The sequence below is a fragment of the Felis catus genome, chromosome A2 (assembly GCF_018350175.1).
Source record: "Felis catus isolate Fca126 chromosome A2, F.catus_Fca126_mat1.0, whole genome shotgun sequence".
NCBI classification, from domain to species: domain Eukaryota; kingdom Metazoa; phylum Chordata; class Mammalia; order Carnivora; family Felidae; genus Felis; species Felis catus.
The window spans coordinates 24837340-24863422 of NC_058369.1; the positions used below are offsets into that span (position 1 = coordinate 24837340).

The following is a 26083-nucleotide window of genomic DNA, read 5'->3' on the forward strand; positions in this document are numbered from 1 at the left end:
TAATTTCATAACAAAGCTACAAAATCATCCTGAAGAAATCTACACCAAACCTGCACTAAGAACAGAAAGCAATATGAGAGAAAACATGTTAAGACATGGTTCCAAGCAGATGTAAATCTGGGTAATCTGCACAACCATTATATTTAAAGCCTGCAAAAGGAATAGATGTTCAAAAGTCCCATGCTTTTAATGCTGAAGGAGGGTAAAGCCTGAGTAGATGTCATGATTTCCAATTTAGGCAGACAGAGTATATATAATGTACCATAGTATATATAATGTACCAAAAAAAAAAAGTTAGAAATAATATAGTATATACTGTATGATTCTAAATATATGAAATTATAAAATTATAGAAGTAGGAAAACTATTATATAGAGACAGAAAGCATTTCAGTGGTAGGGAGGGGTGAGATTACAAAGGAATACAAGGCAACATGTGGGAGTGATGGGAATGTTCTCTATATTGGAGTGGTGGTAACATAGCTATCAAAACTCATCTTTAAACTGTACACTTAAATGGGTACATTATACATAAATCATACCTCAAAAAGTTAATGTGAAAGAGGGTAGGGAGGTTAGGAGATTACCTCTTATTAAATGAGTAGATTCACCATCAAATCAAGGTGAGGGTATTTTAAAAGTTAGAATCCAACCTTTAAATCTCTACTTTCGGAAATCAAAAATTAAAAAATCAAAATGACTAAAAAGAAACACAAATGAGGAACACCTAGAAATACAAGTCTGACTGTCGCTTGTTCCAGTTTAACCTATCTCTTCTCCCTTCTCCCCTGCCCTGCTTCTCCTTCAAGTTATTATAATTAGCATGGCTTTCCCACCATTTTATTATTGATAAAGCCTGTCACCCACAACTATTTTTTTTACATTTTTAACAAAATTAGTCAATTAACAGCTAAAACAGTACTGAAATTTAAGTATCTTGACCATTATGTGCTCAGTGCTAGGAAACAGTCAAGTTTAGGAACAATGTTTTAAAGTCAGTCACAAGTAAGTTATGGATTAAACATGGATTAGTGAACTATGTAACTTTAGGGGAAATTATTTAACTTCTCTGAGATGGTTTCCTCATCTGAAAAATAAGAATAATAATGTCTACCACTCAAGAACTAAATGAGTCCATAAATGTAAAGCACCTGGCACATAGTAAGCACTTAATTTTCAAGATACAGGTCAACAGTATGAGTGCAGATCACTAAATGTCAACAGGTTCAGCACAGCGTAAGCTAAAGGAAATGAAAACCGTCAAGGAAAAGAGCCAGAAAGCTAAGGAGGGATCAAGCAAAGATATGAAGCTTGAGATAAATCAAAGATGCTTCATACATGAAGAAAGAAAGAGAAGTAAACTGCTGACCATGACATATTCTGAGGAGAGAGATGAGCCCTAATCAAAGAACATGTGAAAAAAGAGTGGGAATCATGGTTATTCAGGCTGGACATGCCAGCCTATAAAAAAAACTTTAAAAGACAAATACAGAAGCTAAGACTGGAAGATGATACTGAAATGAGTGACAGATGCTAGGAAAGCCAGCCAAAGGTAAGAATAAGATGAAAATGTTGGAAAGAAAAAGAACACAGGTCAAGTGAAGAAAGAACACTTGAAAGACTGAAAACAACAGCACTGGCTAAAAAAACTTTATGCAATGATGGAAATGTCCTCTATCTGTGCTATTTCAATATGGTGGTATGGCTGATGAAATATATCAAGTATAAAGCATGAAATGAATTCTTACTTCATTTCAACTTAAACTTAAGTAACAACACGTGGCTAGTGGCTACCATATGTGCAGGAAGAGAAGAATTTAAGGAAAGCAGGTAAGTAAAAAGTAACTGAGGATACAAACACAGATTGCTAGAAGAATAGTACAATAAAGACTGATTCAAATTAGTTCTGAGACCCACTGAATGCGAACACATACAAGTAAAACAGCTTACTAAGCAACAGGAATGGAATACTGAGATCTGCCATAATCAATAAGAACAGCAGCAGCATTGCAAAATTCAAAGGTGTCTGAACGCAAGGAATACATTTCATGCTTACTTTAGCAAAGATCTTAAAATTCTAGATGAAAAATGTTTATATTACTTGCAATACTGAAACACACAGTTTAGGGTCTCCCATTTCTGTCTTTTACTGTCAACTAAAACAAAATAAAGAAAAAAAAAAAAGAGAAGCCAAACATATTACTAGGCTCCTGGAGTGGAAAAAAAAAATGTGTATGCATCAAAGAAACTTAATTTTAAAGCTCAGAAGGTTCCTTTCATTAAGCAACATGCTAAAAGAACCCAATATTCAATGTACTTTTCCAATTATACAATTAAAGGGATATAAAAGGACAAGAACTCCAATTAATAGAATAAGAGCTACGCATACTTATTTTCCTCCTATCAGCCTAAGCTACACAATTCAGAAACCTGATGTCCTAAGGCAGTAGTTGGCAAATATTTTTTGTAAAGAACCAGACAATAAATATTTTAGGCTTCATGGGCCAAGCAGTCTCTGCCTCAACTCTGCCATTATAGCGTGAAAGCAGCCATATACACATAAATAAGCGTGGTTGTAGTCCATTGAAACTTTCTTTCCAAAAACAGGGGACAGGCTGGATTGGCTCTCAGGCTGTAATTTGCAGACCCCTGTACTAGGGGAAAGGACAGAACTACTTTAGTTTTGGTTGTTATTTTTATACTATATAAAAGCAACCTGATATTTTTACCTTCATATAGATGGCAATTTTCAGATAAATTACTGGTTTTGGCGAGCTTTCTCATATTTTCAGGTAGATCCTCAAGCTTCCTCTTCAAGACAGTTTTGCTTCTCATATCTTCTGTGTCTGAGTCCCCACCCACATTTTTTTTCCTACACTGAATTAAATTAATCAATTCTTTGACTCTATCCTTATCATAATCCAAAGAATGAGAGGACTTGTGCTTTCTAGGTATAATAGTTTCACCCCTTGAGTTATTTCGTTTTCCAAATTTCATTTTTGTACCATTCATTTCTTCTTCTTGGCCTTCATAATCTGAAAGTGGACTGAACTGTTGAAGTTTTCTATTTTCTTCAAAAAGCTCTTTTAATTTACAAATTGGTAACTGATACATTTCAGGCCGAAAAATATAGGCATGCAAACAATTATCAATATGGGATTTATTTTTTGGAGCTGAGTATAAGAATTTTTTATCATCTAATCGTGAATCGTATGGAAACATGATAAACTCTCGTTTACCTGAACCAAAACCTCGCTTAAAAAATTCATTTACATACTTTTCAACAACAGAATGAAAATTTATAGTATTCATATTTTTGAATTCCTTTCGACACTGAATCAAAGCAAACTGTAAAAACTGAGTTATTTTTAATACATCTGTCATGCTCTCATGTCTCTTCTGTGGTGCTGCATTAGTTGAACCTTTTTGTGCTGTAAACAAACAAAAAAGCAAACTATGTTAGCAAGCAAGAAATTAATCAAATACAGATCTATATGTTGTCAGAGAAATGTAATCATTCATACATTAATGATGAACCAAACTAGAAGTATGTACCCTAGTACATATATGTAATACAGAAATAGATGAATAGCGTGCTTCTAAAAACAGGCCAATAAGAAATTAAAACTAAGACAAAATTGCAGAACATAGCTGTAAAGGGAAAAACCCACTCATTGAAGATCTTCTTCATTTCCCATTGTCCCTAGGCAATTCAACTGATGGCAAGCAAAATGTAAGGAGAAATAAAGAAGCAGGGCAAGATATGAGGCTCCTAGCAAGAGTCCTGCAACCGATAGCAATGTCACTCCTTCCTGCTATACTGTAACAACTTTAACTACACATAAATGTTCTACCCCCATAAGCAGATATGCAGGCACCAAGTGGCTACAATTGAAAATGTCATTCTTGGGGCGCCTGGATGGCTCAGTCAGTTGAACGTCTGACTTTGGCTCAGGTCATGATCTCACAGTTCATGGTTTTGAGCCCCGCATCAGGCTCTGTGCTGACAGCTTAGAACCTGGAGCCTGCTTCAGATTCTGTGTCTTCCTCTCTCTGCCCCTCCCCTGTTCGCGCTGTCTCTCTCTCAAAGATAAATAAACATTAAAAAAAAAAAAAAAAAAAGAAAAGAAAAAAAGAAAAGAAAAGAAAAGAAAAGAAAATGACATTCCTAATCTAACAGTGAAACCCATTAGTGGGACTTTTACCTTAATATAGCATTGAAGTATGTTCTTAGAAACACTGAATAGCAAATTTTCTCTAACCTCAGTGTGAAAAATAGAACAAACTGAGGGCTGCTGGAGGGGAGGTTGGTGGAGAAATGGGCTAAAGGGGTGATGGGCATTAAGGAGGGCACTTTTTGGGATGAGCACTGTGTGTCATATTTAAGAGACGAATCCCTGGGTTCTACTAATCCTGAAGCCAAGACTATACTGTATGTTAACTAAGTTCAATTAAAAAAAAAAAAAAATCAGTGTGAAAAGCTTTTATAATTTTAAATGGCATAAATTTAACCTAGCACACGATTCTTTTATTGTTACTAAAATCTGGATGCAAAATTGAACTAAGATAAAAATTAATATAAAACCCAAAAATCTAAGCTGTAGTATTTTAATAATTACAGCCCATGTTTATTTAGTGAAAATACTGATAACAACCAAATAATTTTTAATAGTTAAAAAAAAACCCAAGTCATATATAATGTGTTTTATTTTGCTAAGACCTCTTAATATTCCCAGTATTTCCCAAAATGTAAGAAACAAAATATTTGGAAAATTTCGATAAAATGTTAAGTGTCTATAAGTAACTAGATTTAGATACTCAAAGAACTTACAAGTAACTATGCCTCTAGGTTCTTGAAATAGAAATAAAGCATGCAGGACTCGAGACTTGGCAGTCTGATGTTCTAAAAAAAAAAAAACAAAAAAACCAGAAGCCAAATTGATTAGCAATATGTTTTAACTAAAAATTTTAGAAAGAACTGTAAAAATTAAAGAGATCACCTACCATATGGAGAAACCATTTGACAAGGAGAGAGAAGAAATAGGTATCCTCGGTCTCCCAAAGGTTTAACAAGAACCTGCATTTTTGGAAGAGGGAACAAGTTGCATCTGTTTTATTATTACTCATAAGGCAAAGACATAGCAATTTCTACTAATTATAAAGAAAACAATAAGTTATTGATCATCTTTCTTTAGGAAAAATAATTCTACTAAATTAAAAGCTCTACTCTCTGATTAACAGAATTCCAATCGAATAAAAATTACTTAGTTCTCAGAATGAAAACAAGAAATTACTACTGAAAGAATTCCTCTAATTAACTGTGAAACCAACTTGCTGATTTTTCCTTGAAGTTAAAATGCAAGGACCAAACTAAAGACTTCAAATATCTTCCTCAGCAATTCAAAAGACCTATTATTAGTTGCCAAGGCAGTGTGTTGGATGTTGGGGGTATAAAACAACTACAGCACAAACATTGCCTTTCTGTGAGTACAGGCTAATCTCAAATGAAATGTGTTGCTATAATCTAATGTTTTCACATAAAGAACACATTTCACATCTAAGGCAATTTCCCTTGCCAGAAGTAACTTCAAAGATAAGCAACACAAGAGCCTTGAGAGTAATTTATAATTGGATGGAGAGAGTAACACAAGAAATGTCAATAATTAGTCAAGATAGAAAAGTTCTCGAAAAGATTTATAAAACAACAGAGAAAAACTATAATTTATTTATGGTTAGAAGAGATGCCAAGAGCATACTTAAGTTGGATGTTGAAGGATGGGAATATTGCCAAGAGCCTGAGATTATGGGAAGAACATTTCAAAAGAGGCAACATCATGAACAAAGGCAGAATTATAATTGATGAACAGTTTGCAGGCATCAGAGTACTTATGACTGGGAAAAGGGTAATGACAGACTATGACAAACACACAAATCTAGAAGAAAAGATCACTGGCTCATTTGTAAAAAGACAAGGATGCCAAGTTAGCCAGGAATGCCCTCAAAAATATATCCTTTTGAACGGGAGTTCAAAAAACAACAAAAACTCAACAGCACTGTCCAGGAGGGGGAAGAAAACAATGTAATGCAAAGAAACTTCAGGAGCTATTGTAATTGTTCACAATACATTTTAAAGAAAGGGGAAGTAAAGGAAGAACTGAGCATGACAGTTGCACACAAACGAACTCCGGGCTCTGAAAGGAAATGTGTGCTACCTAAATTTGTATTGTAAATTTGTAACTATTCCAGTAAACAAAGTCTGTGTAAGAACGTAAATTTAAAGGACAAAAAGTAACTGCTATCAATTTACATTTAATAAAACAGTGGTTTAGGGGAGCTTGGGTGGCTCAGTCGATTTAAGTCACCGACTTTTGGTTTCAACTCAGGTCATGATCTCAGTTTCATAAGTTGGAGCCCTGCCTGACAGCACAGAGCCTGCTTGGGATTTTCTCTCTCCTTCTCTTTCTGTCACTCCCCCACTTGCACTGTCTGAGTCTCTCTCAAAAATAAATAAATAAACTTAAAAAAAAATGTTTTTTAAATAAAATAAAAAATAAAAACACCGTTTGAATAGCCAAAAGTAAGGTGGAAAATGTACCTGCAACATTTTTGTTTCAGATTCAACCACTTTTGTCCAAAAATGTTTTATACATCCTATATATTTCTGTTAACATTTTACCCAACTCCGGGTTTGTCAGAACAGGAAGTTGGGAAGCATGAGTAAGATTTTCATGTTTCGTGGTAACTAAGGAGAAAGATTCTTTTTAATGTCTCACCCCACTCCAAGTACCAGGTTTTTAAAAATTCCATTGGCTCTGTGGCATAAAGACCCTCCTTGTCTTTTAAGGGGCCTCAGTGTCCCCAGAGTCTCATGGAGCACAGGGACTCTATACCCAGCAACACCACTCAGACAGACAGAGGCCCTAACAGTAGTATTTTTGCCCTTTAGCTCCAAGAAATACTTTAAATGCTATAGGAAAGCAAACACCTGTTAACTAGGTTCTCCTACTACCTCGATTACACCTTATTGTTTTCTTCCCCTCAGAAAACAATATTAACCCAGTCATTAATTTTTATTACTCAATTCTACTATTTTGACTTTCCATATAAATATTACAGGTAACATGGTACAAAAACAAAAATGTGTTGGGGCGCCTGGATGTCTCAGTCGGTGGAGCATATGACTCTTGATCTCAGGGTTGTGAGTTCGAGCCCTATGTTGGATGTGGAGATTACCTAAAAAGAAAATCTTTAAAAACACACAAACACACAAACAAACAAACAAAAGTGTGTTAATAATATAAAACATCAAGCTCACAACCTAGGAGGAAATAAGCTACCCTAAGTGAGATTTAGCAGAAACAAGAGATTCAAATGCCCAAGGGCTTCAAACTGGAATAACAGATGTAATATATAAAACAGGTATGAGATGCTTAAAGAAATAACTGGTAGAACTGAAACATATTCACATAAAAATTGATACACAGATGTTCATAGCAGCTTACTCATAACAAAGAATAGAAACAATTGACAAAATGTGGTATTATCCATACAATGAAATACTGTTCAGCCATAAAAAGGAATGAAGTACTGACATGCTACAACATGGATGAACCTTAAAAACATTATGTTGAGTGAGGGGTGCTTGGGTATCTCAGTTGGTTAAGCATCCCTGACTTCAGCTCGGGTCATGATCTCGTTGCTCATGGGTTCAAGCCCTACGTCGGGCTCTGTGCTGACAGCTCAGAGCCTGGAGCCTGCTTCGGATTCTGTGTCTTCCTCTCTCTCTCCCCTTCCCCTGCTCAACTCTCTCAAAAATAAATAAACATTAAAAAATTTTTTTTTTAATTATGCTGAGTGAAAGAAGCAATGCACTAAAGGCCACATACTGCATGATTCCATTTATATAAAATGTCTGGAATAGACAAACCCCTAAGGACAGAAGTAGTTCATAGTGGGATTGGAGGAGGAACAAATACAGAATGTATGGTTACCAGGTATGAGGTTTCTTTTCTTTCTAGGGTGATAAAAATGTTCTGAAATTAGATAGTGATGATGGCCACACAACACTGTGAATCTACTAAACATCACTGAAAAGGTGTACACTTAAAAATGGCTAGGCATGGGGCACCTGGGTGACTCAGTTGGTTGAGCATCTGGTTCTTGATATAGGCTCAAATTGTGATCTTGTGGTTGTGGGATTGAGCCCCGTGTTGGGCTCTGTGCTGAGCATGGAGCCTGTTTAAGATTCTCTCTCTCCCTCTCTGCCTCTCTCCTGCTCACACTCTCTCTCTCAAAATAAATAAATAAACATCAGTCAGTTGAGCATCCAACTCTTGATTTTGGCTCAGGTCATGATCCCAGGGCCGTGGGATCGAGCCCCATGTTGGGCTCCACACTGAGTATGAAGCCTGCTTAAGATTCTCTCTGTCCCTCTCCCTCACTCGCATTCTCTCTAAAAAATAATAATAAAAATAGAAATGGCTAAAATGAAGCTTATTTCAATATACCTCCTGAATATCAGAATAGAACCTCCATGTCCTCAATAAGTATTTCTAAAAAATATTAATAAGAATCTATTTAAAAAGAAAAAAAAAAAGACCAGGCAGGTCTTAAAAATAAGCAAATACAACTTTTAAGAAATCAAAAATATTATGTGAAATTGGAAACTCAACGAATGGATTAAATAACAAACCAGACACAGCTAAAGACAGAATTTGTAAACTAGAGGGTAACTATGATGAAATCACTCAGAATGAAGCAGAGAAACAAGTAGATGTAAAACACAAGAGAAGTTCACAGACATCAAGAACATAATGAAAAGACCTGACATAGGATGCTCTAGGTTCCTAGAAAAACAGTCTACAAAGAATGAAGGAGAAGTATAATCAGAAAGATAATGACTAATTGTATTATAGAAATGCATCTATAAATCCAGATATCAAATTATACCAAGGTGGATAAATAAGAAATCTATACCTAGATATAGAGTTGAAAAACACCAAAGACAAAGATTAAAAAAAGCAACCAGAAAAAAGATGACGACCTACAAAGGAACGATAATTAGACTAAGAACTGACCTCTCAACAAAAATAGAAGCCGGAAGATATTGTAATATAGTCAAAGCACTAAGAGGAAATAGCTGTCAACCCAGAATTGTGTACCCAGAATCTAACAAAGAATACACTTTTTTTGGCAAATCTACAGAGCATCTACAGGGCATGTTCAAAAATTGACCACAAAGTTGGCTTTAGATCAAGTATCAATACATTTCAAATAATCACCACCTGTTTTGATTATAACAATTAAATGGGGGGAAAAAAGACAAAAGTATTCTTATATATTTGGAAATTTAAAAACAATCCTCTACATCACATATCAAAATAGAAAATCATAATGGAAACTAAAAAGTACTTAGAACTGAATGTAATGAAAATCCTACATATTAAAAGTTGTGGAATGCAACTAAAAGAGTACTTGCATTGACCATTTTTCCAACTTAAGAAAGCAGAAATAAAATGAACCTCCCAAAAGTTGAAATTAATAGAACAGCTAAAATTAGGAAAAGAGTAAAACAAAGATATAACAGAAGGTTAAAACCATAATTTGGTTAAGATTAATAAAACACACAAACCCCTGGTGAAAGTGACTAATAAGGGAAGGCATAATGAAAATATTATCACATAATAATGCTCACAGCAGCTATTAATAGACTATTTAAATGACTATATTGCAATAAACTCAAAAACATAGAAAAAATGGACAAATTCCTAAAAACCAAACAAAACCATATCTAAACTGACATAAGAATAGAAAACCTGAGAAGTTTAACTATTAAATTGAATCAGTACTTTAAAATCATCCAGAAAAACGAAGACAGTTTTGTAATTAAGTGCTAGCCAACATCCAAAGAACAGATTATTCTAATCATATGTACAAACATCTCTTACAAAATGAGGAAAACTATCCAACTCAATTCTGAGAAGCTAGTGTAACTTTTAAGTTTTTATTTATTTATTTTGAGAGAAAGTGTGTGTGTGCACTAGCAGGGAAGGGGCAAAGAAAGAGGGAGAGAGAATTCCAAGCAGGCTCTGTGCTGTCAGTGTAGACCTTGATGCAGGGCTCAATCTCAACATGAGATCATGACCTGAGCCAAGATCAAAAGTTGGACATTTAACTGACTGAACCATCCAGGTGCCCACTAGTATAACTTTGATACAAACACTAGACAAGAACAAGATTGCAGGTCAATCTAACTTATCACAGATACAAAATTTTTCAACAAAACATTCACAGATCAAACCATACATTACAAAAAAAAAAAAAAAAGTGAAGTTGGTGTTCTTAACTAGCAATACAAACATAGTTTAATACTGGCAAAAGATAAATGTAATTCATCTTCTAAGTCTACAGAATAAATATTACATGTGATAGTTAATTTTGTGTGTCAACATGACTGGGCCACAGGGTGTCCAGATATTTGGTCAAACTCTATTCTGGCTGTTTCTGAGAATATTTTTGGATGACTTTAACACATAAGCTTTCCTGATTCTCCAGCTTGGTGACTGCAAATTTTGGAATTTTATGGGCTCCATAACTGTGTGAGCCAATACTTTATAATAAATCTCTTTCTATATATGTACATCCTATTAGTTCTGTTCCTCTGGAGAACCCTAATACACCTTGTTACCAACTTGATAAAAGCCAAAAACAAAAACAACAACAAAAAATGAAAAAAGCATTAAAAAAAATTCAAAACCCATAGTGGTTAAAATAATGAAGGAAATTTTTAAACTGATAAAGGTATCTATGAAAAATCTACTACAAACTTCCTACCTAATGGTTCATGTTAGACATGTTCTTTTTAAAATCAAAGACCAGAGAATGCCTCCAACTACCACTTTTATTCAACATTGTACTGGAGATCCTAGATTACACAGTAATACTAATGCAAGAAAGAGAAATACAAAGCTTGAAGACTAGAAAGGAAAAAAAAACCAATGTTGCTTCCAGATAATAAAATCTATACAGCAATCTCAAACAACGTACAAAAAATAAATTATTCAAATTTCATACTCTGATCTAACATATAATTAATACATAAATATCAATTACATTTTTATATACACAACGAACAGAAAATGTACTGAAATGGAAAATACTGTTTACAATCACACCAAAAACAATTAAATGGCTGGGGATAAACCAAACAAAAAATAAGCAAGACATGTACCCAGAAAATTATAAAGCTCTACTAAAAGAATACCCTGAAAGAGTAAAGAGATAATCCTGTTCATGGATAAGACAGTAACATAAAACACATCAATTGTCTCAAATTTCATCTATAGATTAAAAAAATCTCAATAGGGCTTTTTTTTGGGGGGGGGCACCCTAAAATCTGATTCTAACATTTTTTGCATAAAGCAAAGCTGAGGGGAGCCTAAGGAGCTCACTCAGTTGAGCAACAGACTCCTGATTTCAGCTCATGTCATGATCCCAGAGTCATGGGATCCCACATCAGCCCAGAGCCTGCTTAGGATTCTCTCTAAAATGAAAAAAAAAAAAAAAAATTAAAGAAAGAAAAAAGCAAAGCTGATATTTAAATATTTGAAAAAAAGTTCCATCTCAAATAGCAACAGTTCCCAAAAGAGGCAGTTGACTCTACCTCATATCAAGGCTTCTCGGTGGAGAAATGTTTCAGGAACAATTTGGTATTCATATTGGGGAAAAAAATGAATATTAGATTCCTATATTATATCACACAAAAACAAAACAAGCAAAAACCTATTTATTTATTTATTTAAAGACCTAGGTGCCAAAGGCAAAATCATAACATATTCAGAAGAAAACACAGGGGCAATACCTGTAAGATCTAGGGGGTAAGGAAAGATTTCTTAAAGTCACAAACAGTACTTAACATTCAGGCAGATAAATTTAAACACATTGAAGTTAGGAACATCTGTTCTTCAAAAAACACCAGGAATAAAGTGAAAAGGCAAGCATAGATTATGAAAAAAAAATTCTAGCACACATAGCTCAGTATTAGGACCCAAAAATGTATTAAAAATTCCTCTAATAAGTAAGAAAACACAAGGCAGGGGCACCTGGGTGGCTCAGTCAGTTAAGCATCTGACTTTGGCTCAGGTCATGATCTCAAGGGTTGTGGGTTGGAGCCCCACATCAGGTTCTGTGCTGACAGCTCAGAGCCTGGAGCCAGCTTTGGATTCTGTGTCTCCCTCTCTCTCTGCCCCTCCCCTGCTTGCTCTCTCTCTCTCTCTCTCTCAAAAATAAACATTTAACAAATTTTAAGAAATAAAATAGTAAAAAAAAAAAATAATAAAATAAAAACACAAAGCACTCAAACAATAGGCAGCTGAATATGGAAAGAAATACATTCATAAATGGATGATCAACTCATCATATTTCAGGAAAATACAGGCTAAAATCACAGTACAATATATTTTATACCTACCATACTGGCAAGATTATGCCACAGTCTGACTATACTAGTAACCGTGAATTTACGAGAACTTGCTGGTAGTAAGGGATATAAATTGGTACAAATATTTTTTTTAATTGGTACAGATATTTAAAACAATATGACATTATCTTGTAAAGCTAGTCATGTAGAATTATGATTCAATGATTCTACTTATCGATAATAAATCTAATATACTAGATATATGCCCAAGAGAAAAAATTTTTGTACATGTCACACTGGGAGATATACAGAAGAGTGTTCACATCAGAAATAACGTTCAAATTTAGTGACATATATCATTTTCCTTTATATTAAGTTAGTTTTAAGAATTACTAACTTATCACCAACCAAAAGAAAGCTCAATATAATTTTACTTATATTACAAATCTCCTTGTGAGGAAATAAAATTTCCCTAATTTCTCTGTGGTCCTCCAAAACTAGCCTTCTGATGCACAAAAAAGTAAATATACAGATAGGGAAATGTTTGCATTCACTTCCCCCAGAAATATTTTACTCCTCACATACTTTATAGCCAATTATCTAAGTAACTGCTCTGATCCAAAAAGATAATTAAATTTCTCTTATCTCCCTGAGAGTGCCACGTGGGTACACAAGAGGAACAAGAGGTTACAGCACAGATTAGTTCCTATGTTTTAAGTTCCAGAGGGCTGAATGTATCCTGAAGAGATTTTATTTATTTACCACAGTATTGGAGTTAATATTCATCACATTTTCAAGGAGAACTTCCCAGAAGGGGAGGCAGACAGTGGCCTTCTTCCCTTAATAAGCAAAGAAAAGTAATTTTTCCTCATCCCTTGCCTGTGGAATATCCAGCCACCTGCACAGGATAACAGACCTGTCTTTCCTCGGGATGCCCTAAGGCTAAAGACTAGGGGGGAAAGGAAGGCCAATATATTTACTACCGTGAGGTATTCACTAAATCTATCTCTGATTCAGAACATTTAGTGTGCATATTCAAGATAAAACTATTGAGAACTCAACAGTCCCCAATGCATCTCCCATCTTCATTAGAACTATGAAGAAAGTAGCCATAGTTAGAATAATTCCCAATGAGGTTGCAGGAAAAGGGATAGCTATACAAAAATACCTCAACTCCGTTAGACTCAGGTAGTATACCCCTGCAGAATGCTCATGCCCTCTAACACATAGGATCTTACTCTATTTCTTAACCCTGAGAAAACCCAGTCCTCTAAGAATCTAATATAGTACTTGCTCAGGTGAAGAATAAGATACCAGTATCTTCCTATCCCGAGTCTCACTATTAGAATGGAAGATACTGTAATTTTCTGATAAACTCCTCATTGTCAAGATTCTCAATACTCATTCTCTGAAATGCAAGAACTGAACAGATTTGGATAACCCAGTATCTCACCATACCCAAACCTACAATCTGAACTTTCACTTTCTGAACTCAGGAATTAAACAGATTTTGATGTGAGGAATAGTTGTATTAGGCAAGCTTTCAGAAGAAAACAAACAAATGTAAATATAAGAGTATATTCATATGTGGTGAATGTGCATCTGTCCATATGTATGTGTTATAAGATGCCCAGTCCAAAGATTTCCAGCTGGTTAGTCAAAAAATTATTGTTAGATGTCCACCAATTCATAAGTATATAAACTCTGCCTATAAATTTTGTACACAATTTGACTCTGCCACTCTAAACAATGGATGGGTTAAGAAAATAAATATGCATACAACAAAATTCTACATAACCATTAAAAATGCAGTTGTCAGTTCTGAAAATCACTGATAGTAACCTCCATTTGACTACCTGGAAATTGAGGCTCAATAAAATGAGTAGAAAGAAGTTAACTGCTGAAAAGCTTTTATCACATGGCATATCTGTGCAAAAAACTTCCTCCCCTATTGAAATGTCTCATCAACATTCCAAGGTTAACCGAAACCTTGGAATAACCCCTCTCTGTAACCAACTCCTCTCCTTCAGCAGAACTACACATAATAGCATGTATTCATCTTGTTCTTTCCTAAACCCATCACAACTAATGCCTGACCTAAACCCTCAATCTAAACTCAATAAAATCAGTATCTATTATTGGATACTACCTAGTAAACAGCTCTTAAATCAGTCTCTTCTTATATCATCGTTCTTACCTCTCTCCTCTAACCCACCACCACCCTCTAATGTAATGCTACTTTCCTGCCCCATCTCGCCTCTTTATTCTTTACAGAGTAACCAAATAAATTTCCCAAACACGGATCTGATCATGTTGTATACACAATCAAAAACATATCCTGCGCTCCCTTTAAAACCAACTGCTCTTAGGATCACACCCAAAATTCCAAACATTTGAACACTGCCTACACAACACTGCAGGACACAGGCCCCACCCCCACAACTTTTCTAGTCTCAAGTCCTACCACTTTCCCCCAACTACTCTAGTGTTCCTTTCTCTTTCAACCTCACCAAGCAATTGTTCTGATGATTCTTCAAATATGGCACAGTCCTACTAGAACAAACCATATTGAGTAACTCCATTTATCACTCTGTATATGATCCAGAAAAGTCCTTATCTCATTCTTTTTGGAATTATACACCCTGCATAAGAAAATATTCAATAAATATTTGTTGTCACAATCACAAAATACAATAAAGATACTTCATGGAGAAGACTTGCAGAAGGTCTAGTGTCATGGCTTTAAAAAAAAAAAAACAACGACGACGACTACTAAAGGCCATAGTAAAATGGTTCACTAAATAATATCAACAAAGACAGAGACCCTATGGTACTCTGAGGCAAAAATGAAATAAATTGAAATATTAATATGATCACTTATTCAAACACTTATTTCTAAGGGAGAATGAGGAACATTTTAAAACCTTTCACTCACAAGTTTTTCTTTCTCTAGTTTTTGTAGTAAACTCTCCATGTTACTTCCAATTCTTGTCTTTTCTACAACTTCATAAAGGCTGCAATACATTCCATTCTTCAAAACTGACATAAGAAAAAATACAAGGTAAATATTCAAATCAAATCTGCTTCTTATATATTTTAATAAAATTAAATTACTTACCTTCACTTGGACCTAAGTATGTTTCCTTATAAAACAGCGCCGGAGGGATTTTCTGTTTCAGATGATCAATACTCATAACTGTTTCAACATCTAACTTTTCGGGACTGAAAGAAAATTGAAAAAGTATGTTTGCCTCACCTGTATTTTTAACTCTAGCAATGTTATCTCCTTTCCACCCACAACATACTATTAATATTAGACTTGATTCTAAAGAGGATTGGAAATGGGAAGCCCAGATATATAGAGAAGTAGATAGGAAGACTGGTAATATCACCAACCTTCCATTTTTAAGCCAGAAGCTAATCTTATAACACCAATTTTCCTAACCATAAAGGATTAAAGGCTGTCCTTTTATTAAGACAATTTGAGTATGAATCCTGAAAGTAATCATCAAACATTTAATGAAGGCCCATAATGTTTGGGTGGTAGCAAAAGATCATTTTAGACCATTCTATTCTAATATATGCTGCACAGGACTGAAAACAGTCTATAAATTTTAACTTACCTCACCACATCAAAGAGGTTTCCAACAAAGAACTGATAACTTTTAGGTCTACCATGTTCAAATTGCTAAATGACAAATATATCTAATTAGGATAAAACTTTGAAAAATTACTTTTAAAATTTAAAATCATTCAGAAACTTTTATGCTATAAATGTATATGACTATTTAGCCCATTCTCAAACCAAGATAGAAAAGCAGAGGGCCCATTTTGCCAACTGTGTTTCCCAAGTTATCAATCTTTTAAAACAAATCGACATTTATATTGAAGTTCTTGTGGACCAAAGCAAAATTTAAATATAAGAATAAAAAGCAAAAGAAGAAACTATATCGAGCAACCGCTAATTGCTATTTCTTATAACATACTTACAGCTTGATAGGCAAAAAAGCACGAGTGGTTGACCTCAGAGAAATATAACACAAAAGCTTTCCTTTATTTAAAAGCTGTCCTTTCCACAAGGTGTAGTTAAATTTGTCTAAATAAAAAGAATGATATAATTCAGCCTCTAGCAACCCAGAAGCAAATACATGTTTACTACAAATAAGGGAAAAACATCTATGACAACAAAAAACAAAAATCACACAAAAAACACCCATGACATTGCTATTTAGGAGAGAGTTCAAATAATAGGATTTTTGTTTCAGGTATCTTTTCCCCTACAGGATTATTCCAGCTGCAAAAAATTAACAAATTTGTCTAAATGTCCTCATATCAGACAGTTGAAGAGCAAAGACCAAGCATTTACTGCCTTCTTATTTCACCCAAAGGAGACTATCTTACTATATTAAATCCAGTTAACTACACAAATCACAAATCCCCACAGCATCTCCTACCCTCTCTATTCACTTTCTTTTCATTGTGGAGAAACTTGATGACAGAAAATGTCAGTTTTGCTTTTAATCTTTTCTGTGTCTTCTAAATCCTAAACTTCTGATAAATGTATTTTAATTATCTAAGTTGTAAAGCTTGTTTGTTTACTTTTATCAAAGTGCTAAAATCCTTTGGTTTACTCATAGTTTCAGCAGCTTCTAAAGAAGACCTTATGCTTGGACAACCAAATGTTGATGCTATATCATAACATGGCCTCACCCCCTTTATCATACTTTGCAGATTTTTGTTCATTATAAAAATAAAGCAAAACACTAATTTTTTTACTTTATGTATTCTTCCAATTTATAAAACTAAAGGAAAATAATAAAAGAATCTTACCAGTGTTTCTATCTGCATTGAAACTGTTAGATCTACAAGTTTTGAAAAGAAAAGAAAACATTACTGATTGGTAACAAGAAAGTTAATATTCAGGATCTTGACATAAGCACTATTCCTAATGGCATAGGTACAAGAAAAATTAAATCCTTTTTATCCAAGTGGGAAATACATATGAACTACTTATTACAACACTTAATACATCCAAGTCTATATGAAGAAAACGATTACTTACTTGGCTCAAATTATCATATCTGTCCAAATTTATGGGAGCTATTTTCCCCAAAAATAGTCATCAGGAGAAAACAGAGTCCATTAAAGTCTCTGTGAATTACTTTATTTTGGTGGTAAGATTTGAAAAAATAGCCTCAAAATACACTTAAATGTATTTATTCATCATTCAATAAATATTTACCAAGTTCCTATTATTTACCAGGCACAGTTCTAGATAACAGGATTACCAGGATGAACAAAGCCCCTGCCTTCATAGAGTTTACAACCTCATGAAGATTCCAGGCAACAACCAAAAGTAGTAGTATATAGTTTACCAGATGATGGTTTTAAGTGAAACCAGAAAAAGAGAAAGCAATAAGGTTATGGGGTTAAAAACAAAAATCATGAAAGGCCTCACTGATAAAGTCACCTTTAAGGAGAGATCTGATAAAGGTTTTTAGTGTAAACAATGTAGCTAATTGGGAAAAGAGAACAGTAAATGCAGAGGCCCTGAGGCAGAATGATTCATAGCAGCATTTGAGGTATAGCAAAGGTGTTCAAACAATGCTCATTTTTAAATGATATGGAGACCAAAAGATAGAATCAAAGAAGAGGCAAAAAAAAAAAAAAAAAAAAAAAAAAAAAAAAAAAAAAATTAACACAGTTACAATTCATGGAGGTATGACCTCATAATTACTAAGTGGTGGATGTCTTTTAAAGATTACTATCGAAAGGCCCTATTGTAAATTTATCATGGAAATCATAAACACAGAGCCACAAGAAAAATGAAAATCACAAGTGTCTGGATAACATATGAACTGCTACTTATGGCTATGGATGGATGGTTACCAGGGCTATTTGGTGACATGAAATAAGTGTGCTGGATCTCAAACAACTTAAAGAAAGACAGGATGATTTGATCTGGAAAACCAACGAAAAGGTTGACCTCAAAAATGTGTTTCATGATATGTGGCTTTTTTAAAAACAGTATTTCTAAATTAATAAGGCTCATACATAACTTTAAACAGACATTTGACCATTTCACCTACATCCCTATATATTTACTTATTCAATTTTACCAACATTTTTTCTGGAATCACCACATGGGCGAAACAATAAGGGAGACTACTTTGCATTTGGTCACTTTGTATTAAAGCTTATAAGAGGGGCGCCTGGGTGGCGCAGTCGGTTAAGCGTCCGACTTCAGCCAGGTCACGATCTCGCGGTCTGTGAGTTCGAGCCCCGTGTCGGGCTCTGGGCTGATGGCTCAGAGCCTGGAGCCTGTTTCCGATTCTATGTCTCCCTCTCTCTCTGCCCCTCCCCTGTTCATGCTCTGTCTCTCTCTGTCCCAAAAATAAATAAACGTTGAAAAAAAAAAAATTAAAAAAAAATAAATAAAGCTTATAAGAAATCATCAGTGGTACTCAACTCACTGAAAATCAGAATCACCTGGAAGCTTTTAAAATTACCAATGCCTAGGGAGGGCTAAGTTCGTTGATTTCGGCTTATGTCATGATCTCACGGTTTGTGAGATTGAGCCCCACATTGAGCTCTGCACTGACAGCACAGCCTGCTTGGGATTCTCTCTCTGCTCCTCCTGTCTCTCAAAACAAACAAACACTGAAAAAAAATTACCAATGCCTAGGCTCCTTAATACACATTTGATTTAATTTGTTTGAGGTAGGATCAGGGATCTTTTGTAGAAGCTCCTCATTTGTAGGAGCTTTTTACTTTTTTTTAAAAGCTGCATTTTAGGGGCACCTGGGTGGCTCAGTTGGTTAAGCGACTGACTTCAGCTCAGTCATGATCTCACGGCTCCTGGGTTTAAGCCCTGCATAGGGCCCTGAGCCCCCCCATAGCTCAGAGCCTGGAGCCACTTCGGATTCTGTGTCTCCCTCTCTCTCTCAAAAATGAATAAACATCAAAAAAAAATTTTTTTTAATAAACAAATAAAAGCTGCATTTTACTCAACTATGCAAACCTTCAATATCAAGAAAAAAAGGGTTAACTGGTGAGGTTTAAGTAAATTTTAGTTGCATATAAAGTACATTTTTCACACTCTACTTTTACAAGTCATCATAAACACTGTGCATCTAATTAGTTGCAAGGCAAGAAAAAAAATGGGAAGAAAACAGTGTTCTAGGCCATGCAGGATATGTAAATTAGTATTCTGAATGATGTCTAAAACTCATGAGTCTTACCTTGATGAAGGTACAAACTTCGGAGTTTGTATATCATCTTTGTAAGTAAAAGATACAACGGCATATGGACACACATGTCTTGGTCTTCGCCTGAGTTCATCAAAGATATACTCATAAAAATAATACTAAAAATAAGAAAATGCAAAATTAACTTCTATAAAAAGACAAAAAGGTACAGAGTAGAATCTTTAGTTGCCTGACTTTAGAGAAACATAACACCATTTAAATATCTCTAACAGGAAGTATCTTTAAGCACTGCTTGTTAATTTATTTAAAATAATTTGCACTTTATATTCATTTTATGGTATAAAATATTCTGCTTCTATCTATCTATCTACCTACCTATCAATCAATCAATCATGCCAGAGCACTAATAGGTACTTGAAAAATTTATTACTAAAGAGCTGAGGGCTCGGTATGTGCAACAAATTTCCTCATAAAAATGTTACAAATGGACATTTATAAGCTCCAAGCCAGCCCAGAAAAGTCAATTCGATCCGAAAAGTAAAATGCTAAGGACACAATCTCAACCAAATCTAGTATTCTGTTCATTATTTCAAAAGAAAAATATATTCTTGGCTCTAACCACAGACTAAGCAGACAAACGTAGCTAATTGTCTTACTACCCATCTGCTTCTCCCCTTCACCTATTCACAACATTCATTAGGGTTTTGTGACTCACAGACTAGTGATTTTTTTTCTGATTTTTTTTTTTTTTTTTTTTTTTTTTTTTGAGAGAGAGAGAGAGAGAGAGAGCAGGGGAGGGTCAGAGAGAGAGGGAGACACTGAATCCGAAGCAGGCTCCAGGTTCTGAGCTGTCAGCACAGAGCCTGACATGGGGCTCAAACCCACAAACTGGAAGATCATGACCCAAGCCGAAGTGGGACACCTAACCAACTGAGCCACCCAGGCACCAACCCAGAGTAGTGATTTTCATTAAAAAGAATGCCCTGGTTTATAAAGAAAGCATTGTCCTTCAAAGTTTATTCCCTTGGGAAACTACTGATTTTCAATATTGTTGCTGCTCTAAAAATGCCTGGAAATTTTTTGGAAACATCAAGCCAGTTTACAAGTTCTGCTAGAAAAACCTACTGCTTTAAGAAAAGGGCGGGGGGGGGGGGGGGGCGCACTGGGTGGCTCAGTGGTTAAGCATCTCTTGACTTCAGCTTACAAGGTTCCTGAGTTTGAGCCCCACATCCAGTTCTGCACTGATGGCACAGAGCCTGCTTAGAATTCTCTCTCCTTCTCTTTGTCCCTCCCCCACATTTGCTCATGCGCACGCTCTCTCTCTCAAAAACAACTATACAAAAAAAAGAAAAAGAAAAGCCTATTGCTACCTTCTCCAACTACTGTTCAGAAGGCAAACAAACAAGTCAGCCCAGACATCTTTGGTGAACATAATTTTTGCTGAAAGCCCTCAACAATATGTCTTGCCCATTCAGAGTCTTCAAAAAGTCAACTATACACTTCAATTAAAAAAAAGTTTCAAGGGGCGCCTGGGTGGCGCAGTCGGTTAAGCGTCCGACTTCAGCCAGGTCACGATCTCGCGGTCCGTGAGTTCGAGCCCCGCGTCGGGCTCTGGGCTGATGGCTCAGAGCCTGTTTCCGATTCTGTGTCTCCCTCTCTCTTTGCCCCTCCCCCGTTCATGCTCTGTCTCTCTCTGTCCCAAAAATAAATAAATGTTGAAAAAAAAATTAAAAAAAAAAAAAAGTTTCAAGGATATCTGGTTGGCTCAGTCAGTACACTATGTAACTCTAGATCTGGAGTTTATGAGTTCAAGCCCCATGTTGGGTGTAGAGATTAAGATTACTTAAAAAAACAACAACAACAAACCACAAAAAAAAAAAAAAAACCCACAAAAGCTTCACTCACACTCACAATTTTTTTTTTTTTAAGAAGCTGGGTGTGAAGCCTGCTTGAGATTCTCTCTCTGGAGAATCCTGAGCCTCAGAGAATATGGCAGCAATGGCCAACACCATGATTCACCTGGTGAAACATGAGGAAAGGACCTTGCTAACTTGTCCCCAGACTCCTGACCCATCAAAACTGTACAATAATAAATTTGTGTTGTTTTAAGCCACTAAATTTGTAGTAATTTGTTATGCAGCAATAAAAAACTAGTACAATGAAACAAACAAACAAAAAAAGGTTCTCTCCCTTGACCCTGCCTGCGCGTGTGCACTTCCAAAACAAAATGACTAAAATTTGGTAAATATTATACTTTTAAGTACCTGTAGTTTACTGTATTATCAATTATATCTGAATAAAACTTGCATCTTAGAAAACTCTAAGTTTGTAGTCTTAGAAAAATGTTAAAATAAAAAATATCAAATCAACAGTGCAAAATTACATCAATTAAGGTAATTCAAGGGGCTTTAACTTTACCTTGAAGAATGAGTAGTATTTTATTAGACAGGATATCTTTCTAGGCCAGGATCTAGGCCAAGAGAAGCCTAGGCTTCAAATAAAATGAGGTTTACTGAGGGCAGCAATCATACAAAACATCAGCTTGGAAGGAAGAACTAGACTAAGGAATGTATTACTTTGTTAAGTCTGGGGAGCCACAAGACTTAGGTTTCTGAATGGTCTTGAAAACACGGAACAAACAGTAGTGAGAAACACTGGAGTCTGGTAGTGTTATATGGACACCAGAGGTTAGACTGGTGTGGTGGCAGAAGGTACAGAAAAGGAGACATTTTAAAGGATTTGATGACAAAACAGATATGAAGTCATTAACACTGAAATGAATCCAGGCACTTACCTGGGTAAGCTCATAGGCTCTGTAAGCCAAAAGTGATGTAACTCTATTGGCATTCTTTGACACGTGACATTCATGTTTCGGCGTTGGGTCCAAAGCACTTTTATTTAATATAGATTCCAAACTTTTTATTTTACCCTAAAATAAAGAAAACCTTTTAAGTCCACCTAACCTAATTATTGACTATATGACATTACAAAATACCTCTCTGAATACAGATCACCTATGACAACAGTTCTTTCCTTTAATACCTGGTAACACTCAACACTTTTTACCAATATTGAAGCAGTAAAAAGGAGTTAACCATGAAAAAAAGTGCTGTTTGAATTTAATAACAAGGAAATAAAAAAAATTTTTTTTAAATGTTTATTTTTGAGAGAGAGAGAGAGAGAGAGAGACAGACAGACCACGAGCAGGGAAGGAGCAGAGAGAGAGGGAGACACAGAATCCGAAGCAGGCTCCAGGCTCTGAGCTGTCAGCACAGAGCCTGATGCGGGGCTCGAAACCACAAACCGTGGATCATGACCTGAAGTCGGACGCTCAACCGACTGAGCCACCCACGCGCCCCAAGGAAATAAAAATTTTATTCACGACACTGTTCATTAGCCTAAATGACATTACCGTTGTATTACCTCTTCATTCTTTTCTTTGGAAAGGAAGTCAAATAGATTAAAGATGGCAAACCACTCTTCAAAGTATGTTTATCTACTAAATAAAGCAAGCATCAATTTTAATTTAATCAAACTCCTAAAGACAGAGCCAACTAAAATCCAAACCAAATGCTGTCTTTGATATATGAAATGTAAAAGTTAAAATTACCTTCATTATTTTAAAAATAACAACATCGCCCACTGCCCCAGCTTCCAAAGGGTTAGCTTGTAATAAATCAGCATACTTAGAGAGATAGATACCTAGTAAAGAGGGAAAAATTAAAGAATTTGAATAAGGGCACAAATACTAAAAAGAAAATTCAAACATTCAATCTAATGATGAGAGAAAAAGTATGACAACTTAAAAAAAAATGTAATGGCAGTAAAGACAGTGGATATTAATCCAAAGCAAAACAAACAAAAAACAAAACCTAACCACAAAACAACAAAAAAACCTGTGAAACTATCCAAATTTCTCAAAATCACCAGGACTGAGTTAAAAAAATAATAATCTTTGATCAATTTGAAGTATGCAAATCAGAAACAAAGGGTAAAACTGGTTTTACGCTGCATAACTTCAAACTATCCTTTTTCTGAGAACGTGACAAAGCAAACATGAATTTAATTATAAGGACTGCAACAAAATTAAACATGTTTAAGTGGCAACTTAATAATAGATAAATGAAAAAAAAAAAAGATTACCCATGGAAGGACTGCCAAGAATGGTTATTTTGGACTGGCCCACCTGTAATCCTTTTTCACATATGCTTTGCACCTAAATAAACAAAACACTTCATCTTGCGATCATAATACATTTAAAACATGAAAAGATAATTTATAAACGTGTTTTAAATAAAATACAAGCTCCTAAACCCTATAAGTTCTACATTATAGAAATTTTATACACATGACAATTTATGACTAAATATCAGTGTGAAACTGGCTTATGCTTCCAATGTAACCATAGCAGATATCCATTTTTGTTTATACTAGGTGTGACAGATACTCAGAATTCATGCCACTCGTATATACAAACATTCCCTTTTAAAGAGAATTAGAACTGGCAAAACATTTAAAGAAAAAGTAACTCCACCTACACAACTTTAATTAAAGGAGACAAAACAGCTCCTAGTACATATAATCAACAATACAGAAGATAATCTACTTTAATAAAGAGAAAATTATTATCAAGCACATCCTAGGCAAAGAAAATAGGCTTGGTCAGAGAAAAAATAAGCACATTTGAACAATAAATTACATAACAATGAAATATCTTGCCCTACTAAATCATTTCTTCCACATATATATCCATTTACACATATCATTTATAGTAAAATGTAAAACATTAGTTTATAATTACCAAGTGTATTGTTCACACTGCAAAATTAGTAACTTACAGTGGAAACATCCTCAAATTGTTTTTTATAAAAGGAGTTCACACACCTGATATCGATCAACCATAAGAAATGCATAGGATTCCGAAAGTTCTTTATCCAAACGACCATCAAACTTCAGTTCTCTTCGCTTTTCGGTGAACTAAATAAAATAAAATCTGTAATAACTCCTTAGCATGTGATTACGTCTTTCAAGCTAATAGCTTCAGGAATTTTATTTCTAAGAAATCCCAAATGTAACCAAAGCAGAAATGATCTTTTCTCTCCCTATAATTTCTATGCTTCGATTAATTTTTACCCCATTATAACTAGCTCTTTATACCTTGTAATAATCAAATAAACATCTAATATCTATGAATTTTAACTAAATGTCTACTAAAATTTTGCCATATTCCAACTCTCCCACAGATTTTTAAGTTAATAGTTACCTTTGGATCTCTCATTTTACATAACATGGTACACTGCATAAAGTAGGTGGTTTAATCTCTGCGGAATGGCCAACTTCTGGACTATAAACTCAATTAGGACAAGGAAAAATGTTTTCTTTATAACTACATTCTCAATGCCAAGTACATAAGATGTACTCCATATATATTTCCTGGATAAAAGTGACATCCTCTAAGTATAACTCAACTGCAAGTCACCCAAACTGCTTTCACTTTTAGATACAAGCAAATGGATATACATTCAAAATATGGAACATACATCTAAGAGATTTATATGCAGTATTCAGGCCATTACTGATGTTCAGTAATTAAAGAATTGTTAGACAAAATTTTCATATAAAGTTAATAAATAATCCCTATCACACCCTAAAATCACATCAAACTATCAAGGTTTTAATTTTCTCAAGTAGCCGTAACTTCAGGGATTCCTTCGAAGTTCAATTCTGGTAGCACTGGGTTGACCACTTTACAAAAGTACAAAATTAATAGTAGTTCATGTGCATTAGAAAGCAACAAACACAAAATATTTCTAAACATCTCATTTGTATTACTGCAGAATTCCTCATTCTGGCTTTTCCTAAAAACGTTTATAATCTACATGAAACTTAAATTTACTACCTTACATACTTAACTATTCCCCTTTGTTTACATCTCTTTTTTTTAAGTTTTATTTATTGGGTGCCTGCATGGCTCAAACTCACGAACCGTGAGATCATGAACTGAAGTCAGACACTTAAACTGAATGAGCCACCCAGGTTCTCCCAAAACTAGCATTTTTAAAGAAAAGGAACATAAAACAACTTCCAGGCTATTAACTGGTTATGAAGAATCTTACAATAAGTACTATTTAAAACTTACCTCCTTTTCCAAAAGTTCATTATGTATCAAGCAAGCACGTTTGTAGTTAAAATTTGTTACTGAGGTTGGTTCAAGGTAAGATGAATGGAGAATATTTAGAACGTCTTCAAATTCTCGAGAGCCTGGAGTTAATGGCTGAAAAAGTGCTAAAACAAAACAAAACAAACATTAATTTTAAGATTATTCCTTCTTAAGCGTAATTTCTTAAACTTTTGTGGGCTTACTATAACTTTTAAATAAAGTTGAAATAAGGCATCAAGGCTAATTTTGTGATATTCAAAAGAAACACATATTAACAGAGAGAAAATAAAAATCAATT

At 34.7% G+C, this 26083-nt stretch overlaps 1 protein-coding gene across 8 annotated transcripts in view; it reads right to left on the reverse strand.

Moving 5' to 3' along the window:
- The window catches only part of TASOR (transcription activation suppressor), a 52343-nt gene that overhangs the window by 17906 nt on the left and 8354 nt on the right, over positions 1-26083 (reverse strand). For 7 of the 8 annotated variants that reach the window (XM_019823116.3, XM_019823105.3, XM_019823108.3 and 4 more), the window contains exons 2-14: positions 25765-25910; positions 24510-24602; positions 23769-23841; positions 23236-23327; positions 22420-22554; positions 19659-19783; positions 17248-17279; positions 16408-16513; positions 15536-15639; positions 15353-15456; positions 5004-5076; positions 4831-4902; positions 2729-3430 (exon numbers count right to left, since the gene is read on the reverse strand). In XM_019823116.3, coding sequence (XP_019678675.2) covers positions 2729-3430; positions 4831-4902; positions 5004-5076; positions 15353-15456; positions 15536-15639; positions 16408-16513; positions 17248-17279; positions 19659-19783; positions 22420-22554; positions 23236-23327; positions 23769-23841; positions 24510-24602; positions 25765-25910 — 1857 coding nt within the window. The remainder of the gene's footprint in view (positions 1-2728; positions 3431-4830; positions 4903-5003; positions 5077-15352; positions 15457-15535; positions 15640-16407; positions 16514-17247; positions 17280-19658; positions 19784-22419; positions 22555-23235; positions 23328-23768; positions 23842-24509; positions 24603-25764; positions 25911-26083) is intronic. The other variant, XM_006928878.4, reaches the window with a different exon arrangement.